Below are 21,081 nucleotides of genomic sequence, written 5' to 3'. Positions count from 1 at the left end.
TTATCATCATCATCATTTAACATCCACTGTCCATACTGGTATGAGATGTGCAGTTTCACAAGCTCTGATGAATTGTGGATTGCATTATGGTCCAATGTCTGTTTTGACATGATTTCTACAGCTCTGCAGCTGGATGGTAAACCTTGCTAAAATAAAACTACCATGTAAAACAATGAATAACTCTGAGTGTGTGTTTATATATATATATATATATATATATAATATATATATATATATATATATAGGCGCAGGAGTGGCTGTGTGGTAAGTAGCTTGCTAACCAACCACATCGTTCCGGGTTCAGTCCCACTGCGTGGCATCTTGGGCAAGTGTCTTCTGCTATAGCCCCGGGCCGACCAATGCCTTGTGAGTGGATTTGGTAGACGGAAACTGAAAGAAGCCTGTCGTATATATGTATATATATATAAGTGTGTGTGTATATGTTTGTGTGTCTGTGTTTGTCCCCCTAGCATTGCTCGACAACCGATGCTGGTGTGTTTACGTCCCCGTCACTTAGAGGTTCAGCAAAAGAGACCGATAAAATAAGTACTGGGCTTACAAAGAATAAGTCCCGGGGTCGATTTGCTTGACTAAAGGCGGTGCTCCAGCATGGCCGCAGTTAAATGACTGAAACAAGTAAAAGAGAAAAGAGAAAGAGAGAAATATATATATATATATATATATATCTTGTCTTCATTCAGTTTTTTTCACTAAGAATTGGTGCCCATAATTTTGTTGCAGTTCTAGAAAGTGATTGACAAGTACCAATCTTATAAATAAGTATTAGGTTCAGTATGATTGATTAAAATTATAATAATAGTGTATTATCTCTATTATTTATTAGTCCTTTGAAATAAAAACAAAAATTGACAGGCAGTGTTGATACATGGTATGAATGGTTAGAAGGAAGGAGGAGAGAGAATACTAAATGAAGGCAATATAGTATTAGTACGTTCAAAGGTACATAGACTAATGTAATATATTGAATTGAGAGAAGACACTTTGGTGTGTCCAGTGGTTGTTGGGTGTGAGAGACAGCTTGCATTTTATTGACATTTTCAGAAAAAAATTTTTTAAAAAACGCAAAGATACTGGAGTTTTTTGTTGAGGTAATTAAATTAGGCAGGAAGGTATTATCACTGACAACTGATATGTCATCACCATTATTAACCACTGTGATAAAGATAAGAGAGCTGAGTTAAATAGAATAAAATATAAGGAAATAAAGCAGTGATAAAATTCTGATATAGATCTATTTAATAATGTAGGCTTAACTAATGATAACCCCCATCTCTAAAATGTGAAGCTTGGGGAAGAGGTTTCCAGAACTGTTGTTTATATTGATTACAAAGAGATTCTCATCACGAAACTGTGCATGCATTAAACATATGTTGTTATTATTGTACAGCAGTGGATTATGAGGAATCAAAGCTGGAGATCTGCAGTAACTGGAAAGGAACATATTCTGTATGACTTGGTGGGTGGAGTTGGTTGAATGACAGACTGAGTCACTGGTTTGTTTCATTCAGTCTCCCTGTGTTTATAAATCATTATCTGCATCACTCAGCTACTACAAAAGCAGGAGATGATGTAAGACTTGCACTAGTTACTATATAAGTCCTTCACTTTAGTGCTCTTGTCAAAATAACTCCTACGTAACACAAGCTTTATTTTATTAATAATATATACATGCCTAATTAACATTTTAAAGTGTAAATTGTAATAAACATTATTATATTTGTTTACATATCAGAGTATTTCAGTATAGTTCTTATAAACTTCAATGTTTATCAAGTTTTGTATAATTTACTGCATTCAGATAACTTACAGTCATCATCCCTTCTTTGTTTTTTGGGTTTTTTTTTTTTTTTAGTTAGTAGGCTTCTGTAAATTTCATCTATGAGTAAATCTGGTATATTTTTGAATTTACAATAATTATAGCCATCTTTCACATTATGAAAAGAAAAAATTATTGAAACTGACTAGGAAACTTTTACATAGCCACTTGAAAGTGCAACCAAATCTTCCTCAAATCACAACTCAGCGTCTTAAAAAGAATGATACATTGGCGAGCTCACTGTACTTTTTTTATAGATTTTATTAACTAATACAAATCTGGCAAATGCACACACACACACACACACATATATATATATATATATATATATATATATATATACATACACACACACATATATGTATATATACATATATATATATACACACATATATAATCTTATATATATTTATACACACACACACACACACACCACACACACACACATATATATATATATATATATATATATATATAAAGAACAAACTTACTTAGAAATGGATGTGTGTTCCGTCATATAATAACAAATTAATAAATAAAACATATGCATATATACATACATATATGTATGTACTTACATCTACATGTATATATACATGCATATATGGGTATAGGACACCAAAATACGTCGAACACAATGAGAAACGAAAACATAAACACAAAGCCAAGGAAATGGACATTTTTCTTAAACAACAAAAAATAGAGTTCAGGACATACAATACAAGGAAACGTAACAAATATTTGGCCATATGTGGGCATGACCTGAAAAGTTCAGTTCTTGAATTCAGACATATAGCGCGGTCTTAGCTGCTTTTCCAGATGAGCCATCTTTCCATATCACATAGACACACTTTCCACTGCCGTTGGTGTAGGGCTTGAACAATGGATGTTGTAACTGACACCTTTATCTTTTAATGACCATATATGACTGGATAATTGGGTTGTTTTCCTTTTATCCCAGTGCCTAAAGTTCAAGGTGTGATTATTGAACCTGGCCTTGAAATTACCCTCTGTAAGGCCCACATATTTCTTCGTCAAAACCGTGTCTTTAGTGGGTATAGAGTCCACGGTGGCTTCATAAATGATGGTCTCGGACATGCAAGCTCCATTTAGTGGGCACAAATTTTTATCCCTGCATGAACAGCTGGTTTTGTATTGTGGTTTTTGTGTGTTGTGTGCAATTATATTTTTAAAATTGGTAGTTGAGCTGAAACTGATTTTTAAGTTGTGTCTATTGAAGAGCTTTCTGTAAGTATGGTTGATTGGAAAATGTCTATCTATCAGTGCTAAGAAATACTTGCCTATATTGAAGGCCACCTCAGGTGAGTAGGGGTGTGTGAACCAGATGGCTTTCCTATTCCTATGCTTCCTCTTCTTTATTGTTGGGCTGGTAGCAGGTATATAGGTTATTTCCTCGCTAAAACCACTACCTTTTAGAGCCTTATTATATATTGGGGCAATGCTATTAAAAATGTTCTTATCAGAGGAGAGGCTAGAAATTCTCTTGCTAATGTTTTTAACTAAATTTTTAAACACTATAGGGGTATGGCAGGAACCTACATTGATATAGTCTAAGTCTATCATTGGGCTTCCTATAAGGCTTATAAATGTTCTTAGTTAGATCTAAGGATACATCTAGGAAATGGACAACCGTCAAGTTGGTGTCTAGTTATACCAAGTCCAAGGGTTTTCATCAAATGGATAATATCCTTCCTAAACCGATCCTATGCTATGCTGGTCCATTGGTATTTGCAATTAAGGCAAGGGCATCATCTTTGTAGATGGCAAAGTATACGTCAGGAAAGGTCTTGCCTGAAATATGGAATAGGAATAATACAATAAGATCACACATGCCTGCTCCATCATATGACCCCCATGCTCACATCAAAAGCACCCTCTGTATTGGTAGTCTTGATCCACTCTGCGTTCTCTCTGAAAAGTAAAGTCTTTCTAGCATGGAAGATTATGTCCTTATCCTGTGTGCTGATTTCTATGAATTCGCTTGCAAAGGTGAGGGCTTTATCTAGCAGTTCTTTAGAGATAGAGGCATAAAAATCAACAATATCAAATTGTGTAAATCTCACTTTATTCTTAATGGCTTTAAACGACTTCTATACTATTGGTCCATTGTACTAGCCTAGTGTCGGTCCTAATTTTTGCATTGATTTTTCTTCAAATTTCTTTACTAATAATGCCAAGTTCTGATTTTGCTGGATTAATAAGCCTATATTTAGGATTGGATAGGAAGTTCTTTTTATGGTCTTTGATAGTTATAAAGGCCTCTTTTTGGGGGAGGACCTCTATTTTTTTTTATCTAATTTAAGTCTAGCAGCAATAACACTAGCTTTTTTATTAATTTAGTTATAGGTCTGTGGCCTAGCCTTGGTGTAATTATTGATGATGCTGTTGTGTAGGAGTTGTGATACACATATATATATACATATATACATACATACATACATACATACATACATACATACATACATATATATATATATATAATATATATATATATATATATTATATATATATATATATATATATATACATTATATTTATATATACATATATAAATAAGATGATCCATAGTAACATCTTTGGACTTTTGAACATAGATATTGTTGTGGTATGAATTGTACCATTCTTACCTTTTGTTTAGAATGAATAATGTTTATTTTTTTGCTATTGTTAAGTGTCACTATCTAGTGTAATTGCACAATTTTTTTATATTTTTTAAGAAGACTTTTAGAGAGCTGCATGCAATACATATATATATATTTCTCACTAAATGCCTAGCTTTTAGAAGATGCAAACAGCTGTTAGAATCTTCTCAATATTAAACTAAAGACATCCACTTTTTATCATTTTGCTTATGAACTGATTTAAGTGAAGTGTGGTTCCAAAGGAGTGTCATATCTTTAAAAATATTGTGAGCATTTGTCTGTTTAATTTGAGGAATGGAAAAGGAAAGTCACATAAATAGGTTAATACATACTTAAATAACCAGATGTTCATAGATTTTCTTCTGATAAACTAAATTTAGGCCAATAATTTAACCTTAGCAATTATCAACATCAATACTACTGTGATATCAAGTCTTAACTAGCTAATTTATTCATAGGACATTCGTACCTTTTTTTTTTCTCATGATCATTGTTTTGTTATTAAAGTAATAAAACCAGTTTATAAATTTATTATAGATTTGTGTTTCTTTGTATGCTTTGCAATCACTGTGAGAACATGACATTATAAAGCTGTGAACATTTATATTACAATATATGTAATATTTACAATTGTCTTGTTTGATTTTATTGTTTTAATCATTAATAAAATGTTAAATCAGTTTTTGGCATAGGTTTAAAGTCAATTATGCCTTACTAATGATCCTATAATTATATGAGAGAATTAAAGTAAAACCTCCTGTTTCTCCATAGGTTTTCCATTTGCTTTTAGATTATGTTTGATAATTTAATACTTTATTTCAGGAAGATTATAACTGTATTTTTTATTTCTTTACTAGGATGTTGTTCTGGCAACCCTGGCTTCTGGTTCTTCTAACAGTACTTCCTTTTACATTAGGTCAAAGTAAGTTTTAAATTTCCTTTTTATTATTTTCTCTTCTGTACATTTAATCCTCACTTTTCTTACACCACTTTTTATCCTAAGTGTTGGAGATCTTTGTGTTTTATTTTCTAAAAAGTGTAAACACAATTAGGATATATACTGTTAACACAGCTTATTTAGCAAGCAACCTAATAATATTGCAGAAATCTTGTGTATACAATAAAAATAATCTATAAAGGAATACTTTGTATTTTTATAATTAATTACCAATTAAGATTCTATGAAGTTAAATTTTATAACAACCAATGATGGTTGTTTTAACATATACTATTTATAGCAATCAACTGTTATCTACATCTCACTCGTACCTGGCATCAACCTGCCATGTGTGTCTCTAAACAAACCTCTGTCTGCTTGGTTTATTAATATGTGCTTCTGAGATATTAATTAATCTATTTACTGAAATATCCATGCCTTTCTGACTGTTTTGAATAGGACTCTGGTCTATCATAGGTAAATTTTCTCTTGAAGAAATTTAGATTATCACTGCTACTGATGTATCTTTTAGCAATTCCATGATGCTGCTGCTATCTTTAACAGTGACTTACATTACCTACAGTACCTACGTTAGGTGGATTCAACTGTAATGGGTTAAGTCTCTCACTTAGAGGTATAACAGAATGTGTACTGCCAACCTTTCTAATGTTTGTGTAGCTGCTATCTTTTCGCTCTGTGTTGAATAAGATGGTCTAAAATTCAAAGAACATTTGTTTGTTGTTAAGTGGAAAATTTAAATAACAATATCCAGTAACTAAATACATAGAACATTTTTTTTTGTTCCTTCAAAGGTATGTTTAAGATTATTTGAGTGTCCTTGTTTTTAGTAACTGAAAAGAAAATATTACTCTGAGATGTTATATATTGTATGTGGGCTAAAGAGATTGTATTCCCCATGGAACCAAGAAAGGAACCAGCTGTTGAGATTAGACAAGATATGATAAGCAACATAGTTAAGGCAAGTTTGATATAGATGCAAGTATGTGGTATGATTGCCAAGATATTGAAAACATCAGGAGGAAGGTTGTTTCTCTTTTACTGAGCAGTAGCATATTAAAAATGTGACAGAGTACCAAAAATGTTAACCACAAAAAAGAAGAGATGACTGTGCTCCTCCTAATGCTGGGTGAAATTTTATGTGTTTATAACATTTACAAAAATCAGTGGTGAGAGAAGTAAAGACTTAATAGAATGATTTAACTAAATCACCACTTATTTAGAAGACTAATTTTTTAAAAATATATCACCCAGGTTAATTTTTTATAGATGTCATCCATAGGAAAAGCAAAATTTTAATGTTCACATATTTAATGTAGAGTGCATCAAAAATATAATTAGAAATTATTATTAGGTAAAATTCACTATCCCTGCAGCTGTTTCTCACTGCTTTATACAGCATCTCTTTCTCTCACTCACTCACTCTCACACCACACAAGCACACATGCAGATTTTCCTTTTATTAATCAAAATATCTGTCATAGCCTGATTGTCTATCTTTCACTGATGTTGGCTGTAATTTAGTCAATCCTGAGTACTAAACACATAGACAATCACAATCATGTATTATAATAGTTCAGATGACTTCTGCTATGACCCCTATATCCAGAGTTTTGTGGATGGAGGCTAAACGAAACCTGTCATGTGTGTGTGTGTGTTTGTTTCTCTTTGTCTTGATATCACATGGTGGTTGTGGATGAGCACCACTATCATGCAGGTGATACCCTTCATTTCCAATTTTCTGTGAGGACATGACTGGCTATGCAGAAGCTTTACCTTACTTGGAAGTGACTGGAAGGGTATCTGGCCTTGAAAGGTCTGCTTCCATGGGTATCATCTGACTCATAGAACCATTGAGAAGTGGTTGTCAAAATGATGAATGATGATGAAACCATTTATGCTAATGAGGTTAAACTGAGTAGTGGTGTTTTGAATGCATTTATTATGTACATAAAAAGTGCACAGTGCACTCTGTAAAGTAGTAGGCATTAGAAAGGGTATCCAGCCATAGAAACCATGCCAAAGCTGACAGTAGAGCCAAGCTGACAGTCCTCTAGCTTGCCAGTTCCTGCCAAACCATCCAATATGAAAAACAGGTGTTAACTGATGATGACGATGACATCAGCCCTTTAGCATTTAAACCAGCCATATCCAGCCCAAATATGTTACTTGTTTTGTGATCTAACCAGCCAGATCTAGCCTACCATACCTACCCTTCAATGCCATTCTAGAAATATATAATCACATTATCAAAATTTCAAAGCTACAATATAATGCATGATTAATTGAAAACAGTATGTATGAATGAGAAAGCATTACATTTGACAGAGTAATCTGAATACTAAAAGGTTAACTCAGTAACTAACATTTTTTTTTTAAGCATTTCAGTAAGTATGAGAGATAACTCCAGATTTGTGTCAGTCTTATCTGATTCCCTCAGTGAAGCGTAGACTTTACCATACTTGCTGAAGTTGTGATGAGAGAAAATTATGAAGTCAATGTACTTCATTGTAAGGTATAATACATTAGCATAATTGGAAAAAAGTAAATAACTGCAGTTAATTACTCAAATATGCTAATTTTTCACAACTGTGTCTCTAATTAGAGTTATCATATTGTATATCTACTTAGCGATTCTCTCATCACTCTTTGACCAAGTATGATGAAGTGTATGCTTAGCTGAAGAGGTCTAATAAAACTGATACATATTGGGAGTTGTCTCTTGTACTTGTGGAAATGATAAAAAATCATATTACTCCTCGACCTGATGTTTTCTTCCTCACTGCAAATTTACTTCTAGCTAGATTTTTTATGCTGACTGCCTTAAATAAGGTGTTAACTCTAACCTAACTGCTAAAACTTACAGATGACACGCGTGGAAAATGCTGCATGGATAAATCAAATGCTAGGGTTTTTTTTGTTTGTTTTTTCATTATTGCTGATGAAGCTAATATATTTTCATTCACAAATTTTATTTGAGCAATAAACTTGAATGCAGAGCTCATTATTTGTAGCAAAGAAGTATTTGAAAATTAGAATATCTTGGGGATTTAATGATTTATAATAATGTCTTTGGTTGATTTTCTTACTTAGTGAAATAAGTCTACCAATGACAAATTAATTGAAGAAAATTATTTTGAAGCTGGATGCTTACTGGGGAGGATTATTAGGAAAGATTAAATTAATACTGCATTAACTTGGAAATTAGAGATGCATAACCATTACATCAGAAGTTCTCAAACTGAGGTGTGTGAATTTCCTTGGAGTACACAAGAGAAGAACAATTTTGTCACATATGTTATTTGGAATTCTTGACTTCCAAATATAATTAATAACGAACTATACACTGGCTGTTTTATGGTATCCATGAAATCGTAACCATTTTTATCTGTTTTATGATATCCATCCATTTTACAATGTATTCTTTACAAGGGCTATGGCAACTTCACCAGATATAATGAACAGGTATACTGGAAGAAAATGATTGAAATGTTTACATTAAACACAAGAACAAGAAAAACAAGATAACTGAATATCCAGCCAACTAAATTTGCTAACAATGAAGAGATCAGTAGTTTAGATATAAAACTTATAAAACAGCCAAAAAAGAAAAATAGCTCCATTGTGATTTCAATAACATGAAGGCAGTAAATATATATGTTTAAATAAATGAGTAGATTCTGTAACTACATAAATATGCTTGACTGCAAGGTATCTGTGATACACAGTTAATAAGTAGGACAACAACTTTAGTTTTTAGTTTCTCACATCAGGATTTTTTTTTTTTTTTTTTTTGAACTTTAAAAATAAGATTACTCTTTCTGTTTTTAATGGCTTTATTTTGAATTCTGTAGAATACAACTTAGAAATTGCTAAAGGTAATTTTAAATTTTATTCAATTATTAAGATAGAGTAGCTCAAGAAACTGGTTATTATATTGAATCTTTCTAGTTATATAAATTGTATAGAATTTAGTTTATAACTAAACTATATAAATAAATAAAATGACCAGACATATCAATTCATTTAAAATTCTAAAACTGCAATTCTAGTGAAACCTGATAGACTAAGATATATTTCTGGAAAATCTTGTTTTAAGAATGTTACATAAAACTGTTGTCAAATATTATGCTAAAGTTTGTCCTATTTTCAATTAATTCTTCCCACACTTATATAAACATAAGTACTTTACAATTATATAAATATAGGAAAGACTAATTGTAAACATAGAAAAAAGGTTATTTAATACAATGTATAAGCTATTAATTTTGTTAATGCATCTTTTGCATTTTAGATTATCATATACTTTTCTTTGAGAAACATTTTATTTCCATTGTAATTGGTTGTTAATCATGAGAATGTAAGGTGGGAAGCCCAATTGTAAACACCTTCAAAATTACAAAACTGTGCTCTGGGAACTTATGCTGAAGTAGTTAAGGTCATTTATTCATCATTGCTTGAGAAATCATTATAAACTTCTAACAAGAGCACACCCTCACCAAAAGTGTTCCACTATAATTTATATTCCACTTTGTAACTGCCCCAATTAATAAAATGCAACTATTGCAATAGTTGGTAGTATCTTTCTATTTATACAGATGTGTGGTTTGTAAATATCAATATATTGTTAATTCAAAAATATATCAGATTGTTAGATTCCATCTCCCCCCTTTTTTTCCTTTGTTTTGTACCTGATAAAAATTTTAGAATCCATTGTTTTGGAATGCAGAATGCAATGAAGAAAGTAACAAACAATAACTACCTTACACAAATTAAATGGTAATTTTTAGATATGATCGATTTTATATTAATCTGAAAGTATGTCAGACAAATGGTAATGTATGTATCTAGGGATGGCAAATCCCCATCCTCAATACTATCATATATATGTGTATTCTTTAATTTGAAACTATGAAAGTTGAGAAAAACATTATGATTAAGAAAAGTGTATCTCTTATTATAAAAGGCAGATTTTATCTGCCTCCCTTTGTATCTTATAGAAATCTACAATATAGGATTTCTTCAATTACAATTTACCTAGCATTTTTAAGAGTGGAATGCATCGGGTCATGCCAGGTCCACTTTTTAAAATTTCAACCCCAATTAAGCAAAATTTAGAGAAAACTCACATTGTGGTGTATGAGTCAAATGCTTCTCTTAGTGTGGGATACAGCACACGCAAACGCACACACACAGTGTTCAACGAATAAAGTGAAAGTAATTCACTTTCTGTAGTGAGTGACTCTTTCACTCTGCCTCCCACTTCCTCTTTACACACATAGACACGCAAATATATAAATAAAATTGTAAGCTAACGTGCGTGTGTGTGAGGGTGTGTGTGTGTGTGTGCGTGTGCGTGAGTGTGTGACAGGAAAGTTTTTTAGGACGAATATAAGACCTATATCCAAGTAGCAGAAAGATCGCCCAAAAGTGTATATAGATATTTAAATGTATTTATATATTCATCTATACACAGATGTATGTATAATGTGTGTGTATATATTTCTATAGACGTAACCATTCACTCCATACAAAGTTTTTTAGGACGAAAATAAGATCTAAAGTTATCTCTAAGAAACAGAAAGATCGCCCAAAAGTGTATATAGATATTTAAATGTATTTATATATTCATCTATACACACATGTATGTATAATGTGCGTGTATATATTTCCATAGAGGTAACCATTCAATCCATACAAAGTTTTTTAGGACGAAAATATTTATATATAAAAGAAAGGTTGTGTGTCTGTCTACTCCGATTTAGATTCTTAACTACTCCCACATTTTGCGATGCAGTTTAACCAAAACCGGGTATCTTATAGTCGTGATTCATATCGAGCCCTTCTGGGTATTAGCGCGCGTCTACGATGAGTCTATGATTTTACAAATAATTTACCATCATTTTTTTCCATTTTAATGCATATTTTTTTTAATAAAGGGAAGTAACTCTCAAACTTCACACCAATATGCGTGCTCATATGCGACGTAATATCACATCAGCAGCATTTCCTCACACCCTCCTTGCACTTGGCGAAGGCAAAATACTAGGGGATGAAAATGGTAATATTGCCATCGATTCCATTTGTACCATTGTTAAGACGCCTTCTGATCTCAGAGATGCAGTGTTCCCAGATCTACAAGCTAATTATCAGAATATGGATTGGATTGACAAAAAGGCTATACTGGCCCCAAGGAATAAAACTGTTCACCATATTAATGATGAAATGCTAAAACTCATTCCTGGGGAAGTCTATGTATATCAGTCTATCGATACAACTCCTGACCCAGAGGACGTCATCAACTATCCAATAGAGGTACTCAATTCCTTTGAGCACCCCGGACTACCACCACACTTTCTCAAACTTAAAGTTGGTGCCCCTATAATGCTCATCAGAAATTTGGTTCCCCCAAAACAATGCAATGGCATACGTTTGATCGTTAAGTCCTTATCTCCCACTGTAAACTTATATCAATATTTGCCTGAATAATCATCATAATTCAGTGCAATCATTAACAGTACTTTCAAGCAATTCAGCCCCGAGCAACGCCGGCAATTCTGCTAGTACATACTAAAAGATGATATTGAGAAATCTAGCTTCAATGTAAGATCAGTAAATACTAAAATAAATGAAAATATAAAATTCCTACACGTTACATGTCAACTGGTTCATCCTTAAAAATGTAAACTATTTTGCTGATGGAGCAAAAATCCAACAAAGCATTTAGCATTTTATGTTAATATTGTGAGAATGTGAAATGAATTATTTAGAATAATGTGATTGATCAAACAAGATTATTGAAGTGTCTGAAATAATTTATGAGGCATATATTGTTGTCATCGTTGGCATCATTTTATGTGTTGGCATGGCTTTTGTCATTCATTACATTCCTTTTGTCATCTGAAATGCACAACAATGGAGAAAAACTAGCCAACTTTATTGTGTATGCTGTTATTTTTGACATGGCTTTTACAGCTGGATGTTCTTTCTACCACCAACCATATTATATGTGGACACCAGCACATTTTATCATGTCACTAACATTTGTGACTGTGACAAAATTAGATAGTCTTCTTTTCTCCCAGTTGTCACTTCCTTTTTTTTAGCTTAAGAATTTCCATACTGTTTGGAAATGAGAGTTGGACTGCATGTTGAGAACCCTGCAATGACTGGAGGGAGATGAGATGAGAATTTAAGAACGATTGAGTACAAGTGAAATGAGAAAGCAGCAAAGCATTAAGGTATCATCAGAGCTATGCAGGGAAAATTACTGTTATACCTAATATACCCTTCCTTTTTTTAAATGGTGTAGGGTGTAATTTGAGAGAGATTTGGTTGCTCTTTCTAGCTGTTCAGGCAACTATATAGAAACTCTCTTTTTGACTGCTTTGCTTTGAACATGCAGTGCAGATGATTATGATGATGACAATGCAAACTGGATGAAAATGTTGTTTGGATTATAAGTGGAAAGCACTTTTCAAAGAAGCACAGCAAAAACAACATCTGAAGAATTAAAGACTGACTTGAGCAACATTGAGTTTCACAAAAGAATTTAATCAGAATCAAAATCTATTGAATATGGAAAGGGACAGATAGCTAATGAAACACACCATTTTGGAAACTAAGAATTTATTTAATTTGGTTTCAATACCTTAGATTATAATATCAAATCTGTTTATTTCAAAACAAAGAAAAACCAGAAGTTTAATAATAATATATTACATTTTCTTGTTAATTATGATGTGAGCAATTGATAATTGGGAGGATAGAAGAGTTAACAACAGTAATGAAGAGTAGATATTATGTCCTGCTTGGGAAAGAACAATTAGTATATTTATATGAACAGTTAATTAGAGATTCACCTAATTAAGCTATAATAATTGTCTCATTTTGATTCAAAGTAAACTCATGTAGTTTTCTGTCTGGCTGAGCTTACATATTTTTTGTTTTCCCACCATGCAAATTGAATGAGTATGACTTGGATGATTGCCAGTCTCATTAGACTTCCTCATACTAATTCATCAGCCCATGTACAGCTGATTTATGGAACTGATTTGTAACTATCTAATTATATACTGATTATATCTATTGAGTCAGTGATATTTTCATTTATCATAAAGAGATCTTATGAGATTTCTTCACATGCTTATAGAAATCAATGACAATAGTAATCAATTTTTGTTTTAATTATTTATTATAGAATTTTTTAATTTTGTTTATCAAATCATTTTTATGAAAATGTTAACTGGACTAACGTCTGTATCAGCATTGAAATTGGTGAGACATTTTGAAGGTGAATCTAGTTTTTAATACTAGAAACTATTAAAATTGTACTGTGTAAGACATTAACTTAAATTGTATTACAATTAGACTATTGGTTTAATTTCCAAAAGCCAATAAAGTAACGACAAAATAGTGCTGGGTATCACTTTTGGTTAATTATTTTAACATCCTCCTGGTACTAGAACAAATAGTTGATTAAATTACCTTTGTAAATTTTTGAAATATATAACTGTGGGTTAACATACTTCAAGAATTAAATCTAGTTATATTCAATATGTAGGTCTACGCTTTTACTTGTTTCAGTCATTTGACTGTGGCCATGCTGGAGCACTGCCTTTAGTCAAGCAAATCAACCCCAGGACTTATTCTATGTAAGCCTAGTACTTATTCTATTGGTCTCTTTTGCCAATCTGTTAAGTGACGGGGACATAAACACACCAGTATTGGTTGTCAAGTGATGTTGGGGGGGGACAAACACACACACACACACACACACTTATATATATATATATATATATATATATATATATATATACATATACATATATACAACAGGCTTCTTTCAGTTTCCGTCTACCAAATCCACTTACAAGGCTTTGGTTGGCCCGCGGGTATAGTAGAAGACACTTGCCCAAAGTACCATGCAGTGGGACTGAACCCAGAACCATGTGGTTGGTAAGCAAGCTACTTACCACACAGCCACTCCTGCGCCTATTTAAAATTAACTAGCTCTAATTTTTCATTAATTTCATCTATCAGCTACTATGAAAGTACTATCTACCAAATTCAAACATCATTTAGATCAATTCTTTGAAAGTGTATTAAATGAATACATATTTCATGAATCCAGTTGACCAGTTGACCAACAAAATTAACTAAAACAAGATAAATTCTGTAATTTTATTCAACCAGTTAGCAGAGGAACTGATCATTGTTCAATTCACAGCTTTCACTAAATTTATATATTTACTTTTCTTACTCTGGTCTCTTGTACAAGCTATATTTGGTGTTGAAACATTTTTTTTTTATTTCCTGTTTCCTTAAAATGTATAGTCTTATGGAATCTTTTAGCTCTGTTGCAAATATTTGGACTAGGACTCTTGGCAGGTGGTTATTGTGATCTCACAACACTCTGACACTTCTAAATGCCAAAACTAAAATAAACCCACTGAACAATTCTCTCTTCTCTAACATCCATGGTCTCCAATTAAAGTGAGACTCTCATTCCATCTCTTACTAACATGCAATGTATCCTATTCCTCTCACAAGTACAAATCTCTCAACCCTTATCTATTGTCCATCTCTGCTGTCCAGGATAAATTTCATTCCAAAAGATGGTGCCTGTGTATTTGTAGATTACACTCTACCCAATATTCATCTCTAGCCTAGATTTTAGCAACAATAAATTTCAATTACACTGACTTGTTGTGTCCCTCTCCAACTCTTCCAAGTACAGCTGCTTCCTTTACCACTCTCTAAACTCCTCCACACCCCAACAACTATTTGGTCATATCTTTTCTTACATCAAGGAAATTTATTTCTCTTCAGTTCTCTTCAAAGTTATGATTTCATCATTCACAACTTTCCTAGATTCTCACATCCATCCCATACTAATTTTACTGAAACTGATTCTTTTATAATCTCCACATTAACTAATACTATCAATATACACTCCTGACACTCATAACTGTCTCTGCACCTGTTGATTCTTGACTACCCATTACACATTCAGTACACTACACATGACACTTCAACTTTGTTGGAGCTCCCCAGTTTTATATTTGCTTTCCCTAGTAGCACATGTACTTCACGCTTAACCTATCAGAAACAGACAGATGGGTGACTAAAGCCATCCACTTGGCATGGCCCTTCACATCTCACAACCTAATCTCACAACACCATGACCCCAAATGGTTAGCTCATAACTGTACTGCAGCAGTGTAGACCAAGAAATATAGCCTGCAATACTTGGAGAAAATAATTCACCTTGCAAATTGGATAACTCTTAAACAGCACTGCAACATCTGTGAAGCCATCATCCAAATTGTATGTCTCCATATTTTTAGTCTATTCACCACTTACAAGGATCTCTACCAACTTTGTAGAATCCTTTCCTCCACTTTTTAACCATGGTGGTTCTATGAGCAGTACTTTCATGGTAAAAGCTTTCACATTTGCTCCCCATTTTGTATCCAAAAATGCCCAAACTAAATAAATTTTCTCCACGATTATCTTTTTTCTTTCCATCTGGCTTACTTCATGGTAAGCCAAGTGTGAAAGTACTTCCAGTAATTTCAGATCAACAAGGCTACTGACCCTGATATTATTCCTTCCATTTCCCTCAAACAATACATCCCAGATGATCCCTATACTTGATAAAATTTTTCATCGAGAGAGATCAAAAATGACAATCCTTCTGATCCTACCAAACACCATCCTATTCTATTTACATCTAATATCTCAAAAGTGGGAGACACATCTATTAATAACTACCTACTCCAACATCTTGAAGCTCTCTCCTTCCTTAATGATTACCAGTGCAGATCTTGTAAAACCAGATCTACTGGCAACCTACTCAAGATAAACAAAGCTTTTGGCCTAGTCTGTCATGTGAATCTCTTCTCAAAACTGCATACCGATAGGATCCATCTGATGTCTCTTAGATCACTGGCTTCCTGTCAATTGTACTAACATGGCATGTGTTGATGGTGCTATCTCTAACCCACAGCCCATCACCTCAGGTGTGCCCCAGGGTTCATTTTTGTTTCCCACGTTCTTCTTCCTAAGCATGAACAGCATATAACTAGAACTTTGGTAATCATTTCAAATGCTAGGCACCTACTATCACTGAAGATCTCTCCTGGAACACACATCCTAAATGTTGCAAAAACTATCCTTCCTCTTCAAAGCCAGAAAATACTTCAGTCTCAAGCAGTAACTAATTGCTCTCTACAAAACTTACACTAGCCCCACAATGGAACGTTATTCCAGTCTTTCGGATGGTGCTTAGACCATGTCCAAAGAATGGTCATGCATAAACTCATTCCAATTTCTGACCTACAATTGTACTGTCTCCTTTCTCTTCCACCTTCATTACTGTGGCTGGTCACTTCCACTCAAATATTTTCAATTCATTCATCTATCATCACCCATACTGTCTCCCCATCAAGGCTCTTCTCTAACCACTGTGACCATTCCTTCTTCCCTAGAATATTGTCCCTCTGAAATGTGCACCCTGCAAATGCTTTTCATGTGGTCATCAACTTGCAACAGTTTAAATTCAGAATTAACAGTATCAGTCTCACCTGTCTCAGAGGGCCTACAAAGCCTGTGAGCACAGCACCTTTCTCCAGACCAAACCAATTAAAATAATTATATATCTATATATTTTTTGTTTTAAGCATCAAAGATTTTGACTGCTCCTTTGTATATTCAACATGATATTTAGACAATGGTTAGCTGATTTTAGTGGATACATTTTCCTTGTCTTTTGTTCATTTCTTACTTCATTCTTTTCTGAGCATATTTAAGTTGCTTTTAATCATTTATTAACCATTTTATATAAAGTGTATGTCTTTCATGGACTTTGTATAATGGATATATTTAATTGAAAATAATGTTTTTGCCAGCGACTTTATTTATAAATGATCATATAAATTAGTTGAGCTCTCCCTATTGTTAGAGGATCATTAAGATAATCTTGAAATTTTTGTTTTTAATTTTAAGAATAACCACTTAATCTCAGGGAAAATATTTGGATTTATCGACCTGTTCAGGAAAATTTTCTTAACTGCTGTATATAAATACATTCAACTTAAAAGTAATCTTTATTGAAAACTATTAGACTATCTAAGTTCATTAAAAAGTTTTCAATCCAGTGCTTAATTTACAAAGAAACTATTTTCTAATAGAAAAAACAGTTTAATATATTCCTTAACCTAGGTATATTTATAGAAATATTTGACTACTGGAGACTGGATTGACTTCTTTATCCAACCAAACATGTGTTTCTGCTTTCTAACTAAAAAAAGACATTTTCTCAGATTTGTAATTTTTCCCCTACTGTTTTCTCTACAATATATATATATATATATATATATATATATATATATATACACACACACACTTATTATTTCCTACATTTTTATACCCTTTATACTGCTTTCTTTAGTAATTAACAACAGATGTTGTTATTTATTTATTTTTGATCTAATCTTGTTTTATTTTTCTATAAAAATGTGTCTTTCAGGAGAGTAGGACTGGTTTTCTGTCTATTGTTATAGAAGAATAAAATATACTCGATAAAATAAATGGTTCTTACTTTTTAACATTAAATAATTGTGATGTAATAATGTTCATGTCAACTGTAAATTATTACATTATGAATTCTGTCTAGATTTTAGAAGATATTTATATAAGTTGTTTTAAGTAATAGTTTCTTATTCCCAAAAGTACGTTACTAAGAGAAGAGTAGGAGAGAATATATCTTAATCTTTTAATGTATATTTTTAAATCTATGTTTAGCTACTTCTTGTGCTTAAACATTCAGATGTTTTAAAAGGAAGGGAAAAAAAAATAAAAGAAGCTCTAGGTTTATCTTGCTGCCTACTCACTAGTTGCTGATTTCCTTCTCTTAGATATCTGCCTGCTACTATTTGTATCTCACTAGTGATGCATATTTGAGGTTTGGCAGCAATTCTTGCTAGATTTGCTATTTATAGGGAATTCTGTGAGTAAGTCCTTCAACTTATATCTCACAAAAACTGTTTAATGAAGCTTGTTGTTGTATATATAAGCATGTGACTCAGGCTATGTAGGCGGAAGGAAGCCTTTGGAGTAACTTACGTTACACATAAGAACTATGTTAACTATGCCATAACATCCAAAAAAGCTCGAGTGAAGATTTGTTGTGACTTATATTTAAAGCATCAGTTTTAGCTGATTTTGACACAGACTACTTTGTTTTTGAGGCAATAAAAAGTGCTGTGTATGATTACTGCTGATAAAATGGTATACTGATTATTGATGAATTTTGAAATCAATCATTTATTATTCAGTATTTTTTTCATCTTCAATTTGTTAGTGATATTCTTACCTGTAGGATTTTAACTTGAAATATAACAAAGCTGCCATGTAAGAATAGTTGAATATAAACATTAAGTTTGGTATCAATTTTCTTCCCATACATTTTCATAAAAGAGATCAATATGTTGTGTACTTTGTTTTGTCCTCTTGCTTCAGTAAAGACACCTAGATCCAGATATTGTCAGTTGCTGACGTATTTTTGTTTGTAATATTTAATATTCCCCAAAAAAAACATGAAAGAAAAAGAATGATAAAATTAGTACTGAAGTGGACAAACACACCTAATTACATATTTCTATAGTTAATTCAGTTTTTGTCTGGAGTTCAAATTTCACTGGAAATAACTTTGGCTTTCTTCCTAAAATCAAATATAATAAAATATGAACAATATGTAAGAGATTGTTACCACTAAATATACTTTACAAAAGAATTAACTCTTATACTTAATCAAATAGATTCGATATTTCCTCCAGAGAAAATATAGTTCAACTTTTTTCACAGATGAAGGTTTATGGTAAAAAAATTTATGTGAAATGTTTTGAATTACCCTAATGGGAATATAGGGTATTATCAACTTATAATAAACAAATGTAATTTAGAAAAACCAAAAAAAAATGCCTTTATTTCAAGTACATATTCTTTTGTTTAAAATGGTTTTTTAGCTTAAATTTTTGCTGACTTTTTTAGCAATATCAGTTTCACATTTACATAATGTTTTACTATTCAGATTTGCACTATGCAAAGTCTTGCAGTTTTTTTTTTAAATGTAATCTGTTATATAAAACTCCTTTATGACTCCCATTTAGTTTAGTTGCTTTTCCACCTAATTCTAGATAGTTTTAAATTGTTAAAGCAGAAGCTTCAAAAGTGCTGCATTTTTTAGAATTTAATACTCAGGCAAAGTGAATGTGAACAAGATAGGCTTTAACGGAAGAAACAAAGAATGTAAAACTGATCTCAGTTATTAAGATCAGCCAAGACTAGTTATTATTTCAATTTAAACTATGAGAAATATATGTATATATTTTAAATATGGTACCATTTACATCTGTAACTTAACTTACCATACTAGGTCATGTTAATATCTGCAATTATGTTATTAGTTCTTGTGGGTAGAGGTTGAGTTATGTCCCATTATAAAACATCTGACATTTTCTCTCTACCCTTAATATACTAAATATTTGCATATGTCAGTGTATTACACATCCATGCACATCCCTATACACAACATTTTTAAATACTTCCCCCGGACCTTGTTCTCATTTTAGCATTTAAGTATGAATAGGAACTTACTGTAACTAATTTTTATGGGAAGAGGCCATTATCATTACACTTTGTTACACTGGATTTAGCAATATTTTCATTTTGTTTCAGTGTTTTAAATTATAGCTAGCTTGATTAATTTAGCTCTGGTAAATTGCTCTGGTAAATCCATTCATTGAATGTGTGTGTATGCAGGTGTCTGTGGGCTTATACTATATTAAATTCAGCATAATATTTATCCAACTGGATTGGCAAATAGAGTGGTGAGTTGTGACTGCATATGTCTGTAAAGTCACGGTGGGATTTCAAAACAGTTTATTGATATAACTTGCTACACTACACATTCCATATACATGTAGAATAAGAGACCAGCTAATAAAGTTTATGTACAGTTTAGTACAGTTCAATGGGGTTTCCATTTGTTGCCCTACACATCTAATCAATATCCAAGTTGGATGAGTAAACATAGTCTTATTTCCTCACACTCTCTATGGAGGTAATGAGAGATCTCCATCTAGCAAAGCAACAAGTCTTGTCATGAGCCTACTTGCGAGTCAGGTATATATTTGTCAAATCAGGTCTTCCTTCCACCATCTTCAACCAGTTCTTGACAGGTTTGCTTTGCTTTCTCTACTTCCTCTCTGACTTTTACTTGAAACAGGCTCTCATCAGTTTCTTCATGGGCATACATGGCACATGGTCAAGCATCTTCCGCATTTTTATCGTGATAGTATGTCATAAGTTAATCAACCCAGTCCTTTCCATACTTCTTTTGTAATGTTGTCACATCAAGAAATTTTTAGTGTCATCCTAAGACAACATCTGTAGAAGACATCATTTCTATAGATTCCACCTGTATTTTCTTTTAATCAAAGCCAGGAACTTTTCAGCAGCCTCCTGTACTGCATACTTCATAGATTCAGGACTTAACAACTGTTCCAAATTCTCAATGTATTCAACAGCATTAATTCTAAGACCTTGTGGAAAGATGAGAA

General features: G+C 32.4%; 1 protein-coding gene across 1 annotated transcript in view; it reads left to right on the top strand.

Annotated features, from left to right (window-relative positions):
* The window catches only part of LOC115219627 (integrin beta-PS), a 106,264-nt gene that overhangs the window by 36,346 nt on the left and 48,837 nt on the right, over window positions 1–21,081 (top strand). Inside the window, exon 2 of the mRNA XM_029789787.2 lies at window positions 5,358–5,422. Coding sequence (XP_029645647.1) covers window positions 5,358–5,422 — 65 coding nt within the window. The remainder of the gene's footprint in view (window positions 1–5,357; window positions 5,423–21,081) is intronic.

Source organism: Octopus sinensis, linkage group LG1 (genome assembly GCF_006345805.1).
Source record: "Octopus sinensis linkage group LG1, ASM634580v1, whole genome shotgun sequence".
Classification (NCBI taxonomy): Eukaryota; Metazoa; Mollusca; class Cephalopoda; order Octopoda; family Octopodidae; genus Octopus; species Octopus sinensis.
The sequence above is the reverse complement of the archived record's forward strand: the minus strand, read 5'-3'. Positions and strand labels throughout refer to the sequence as shown.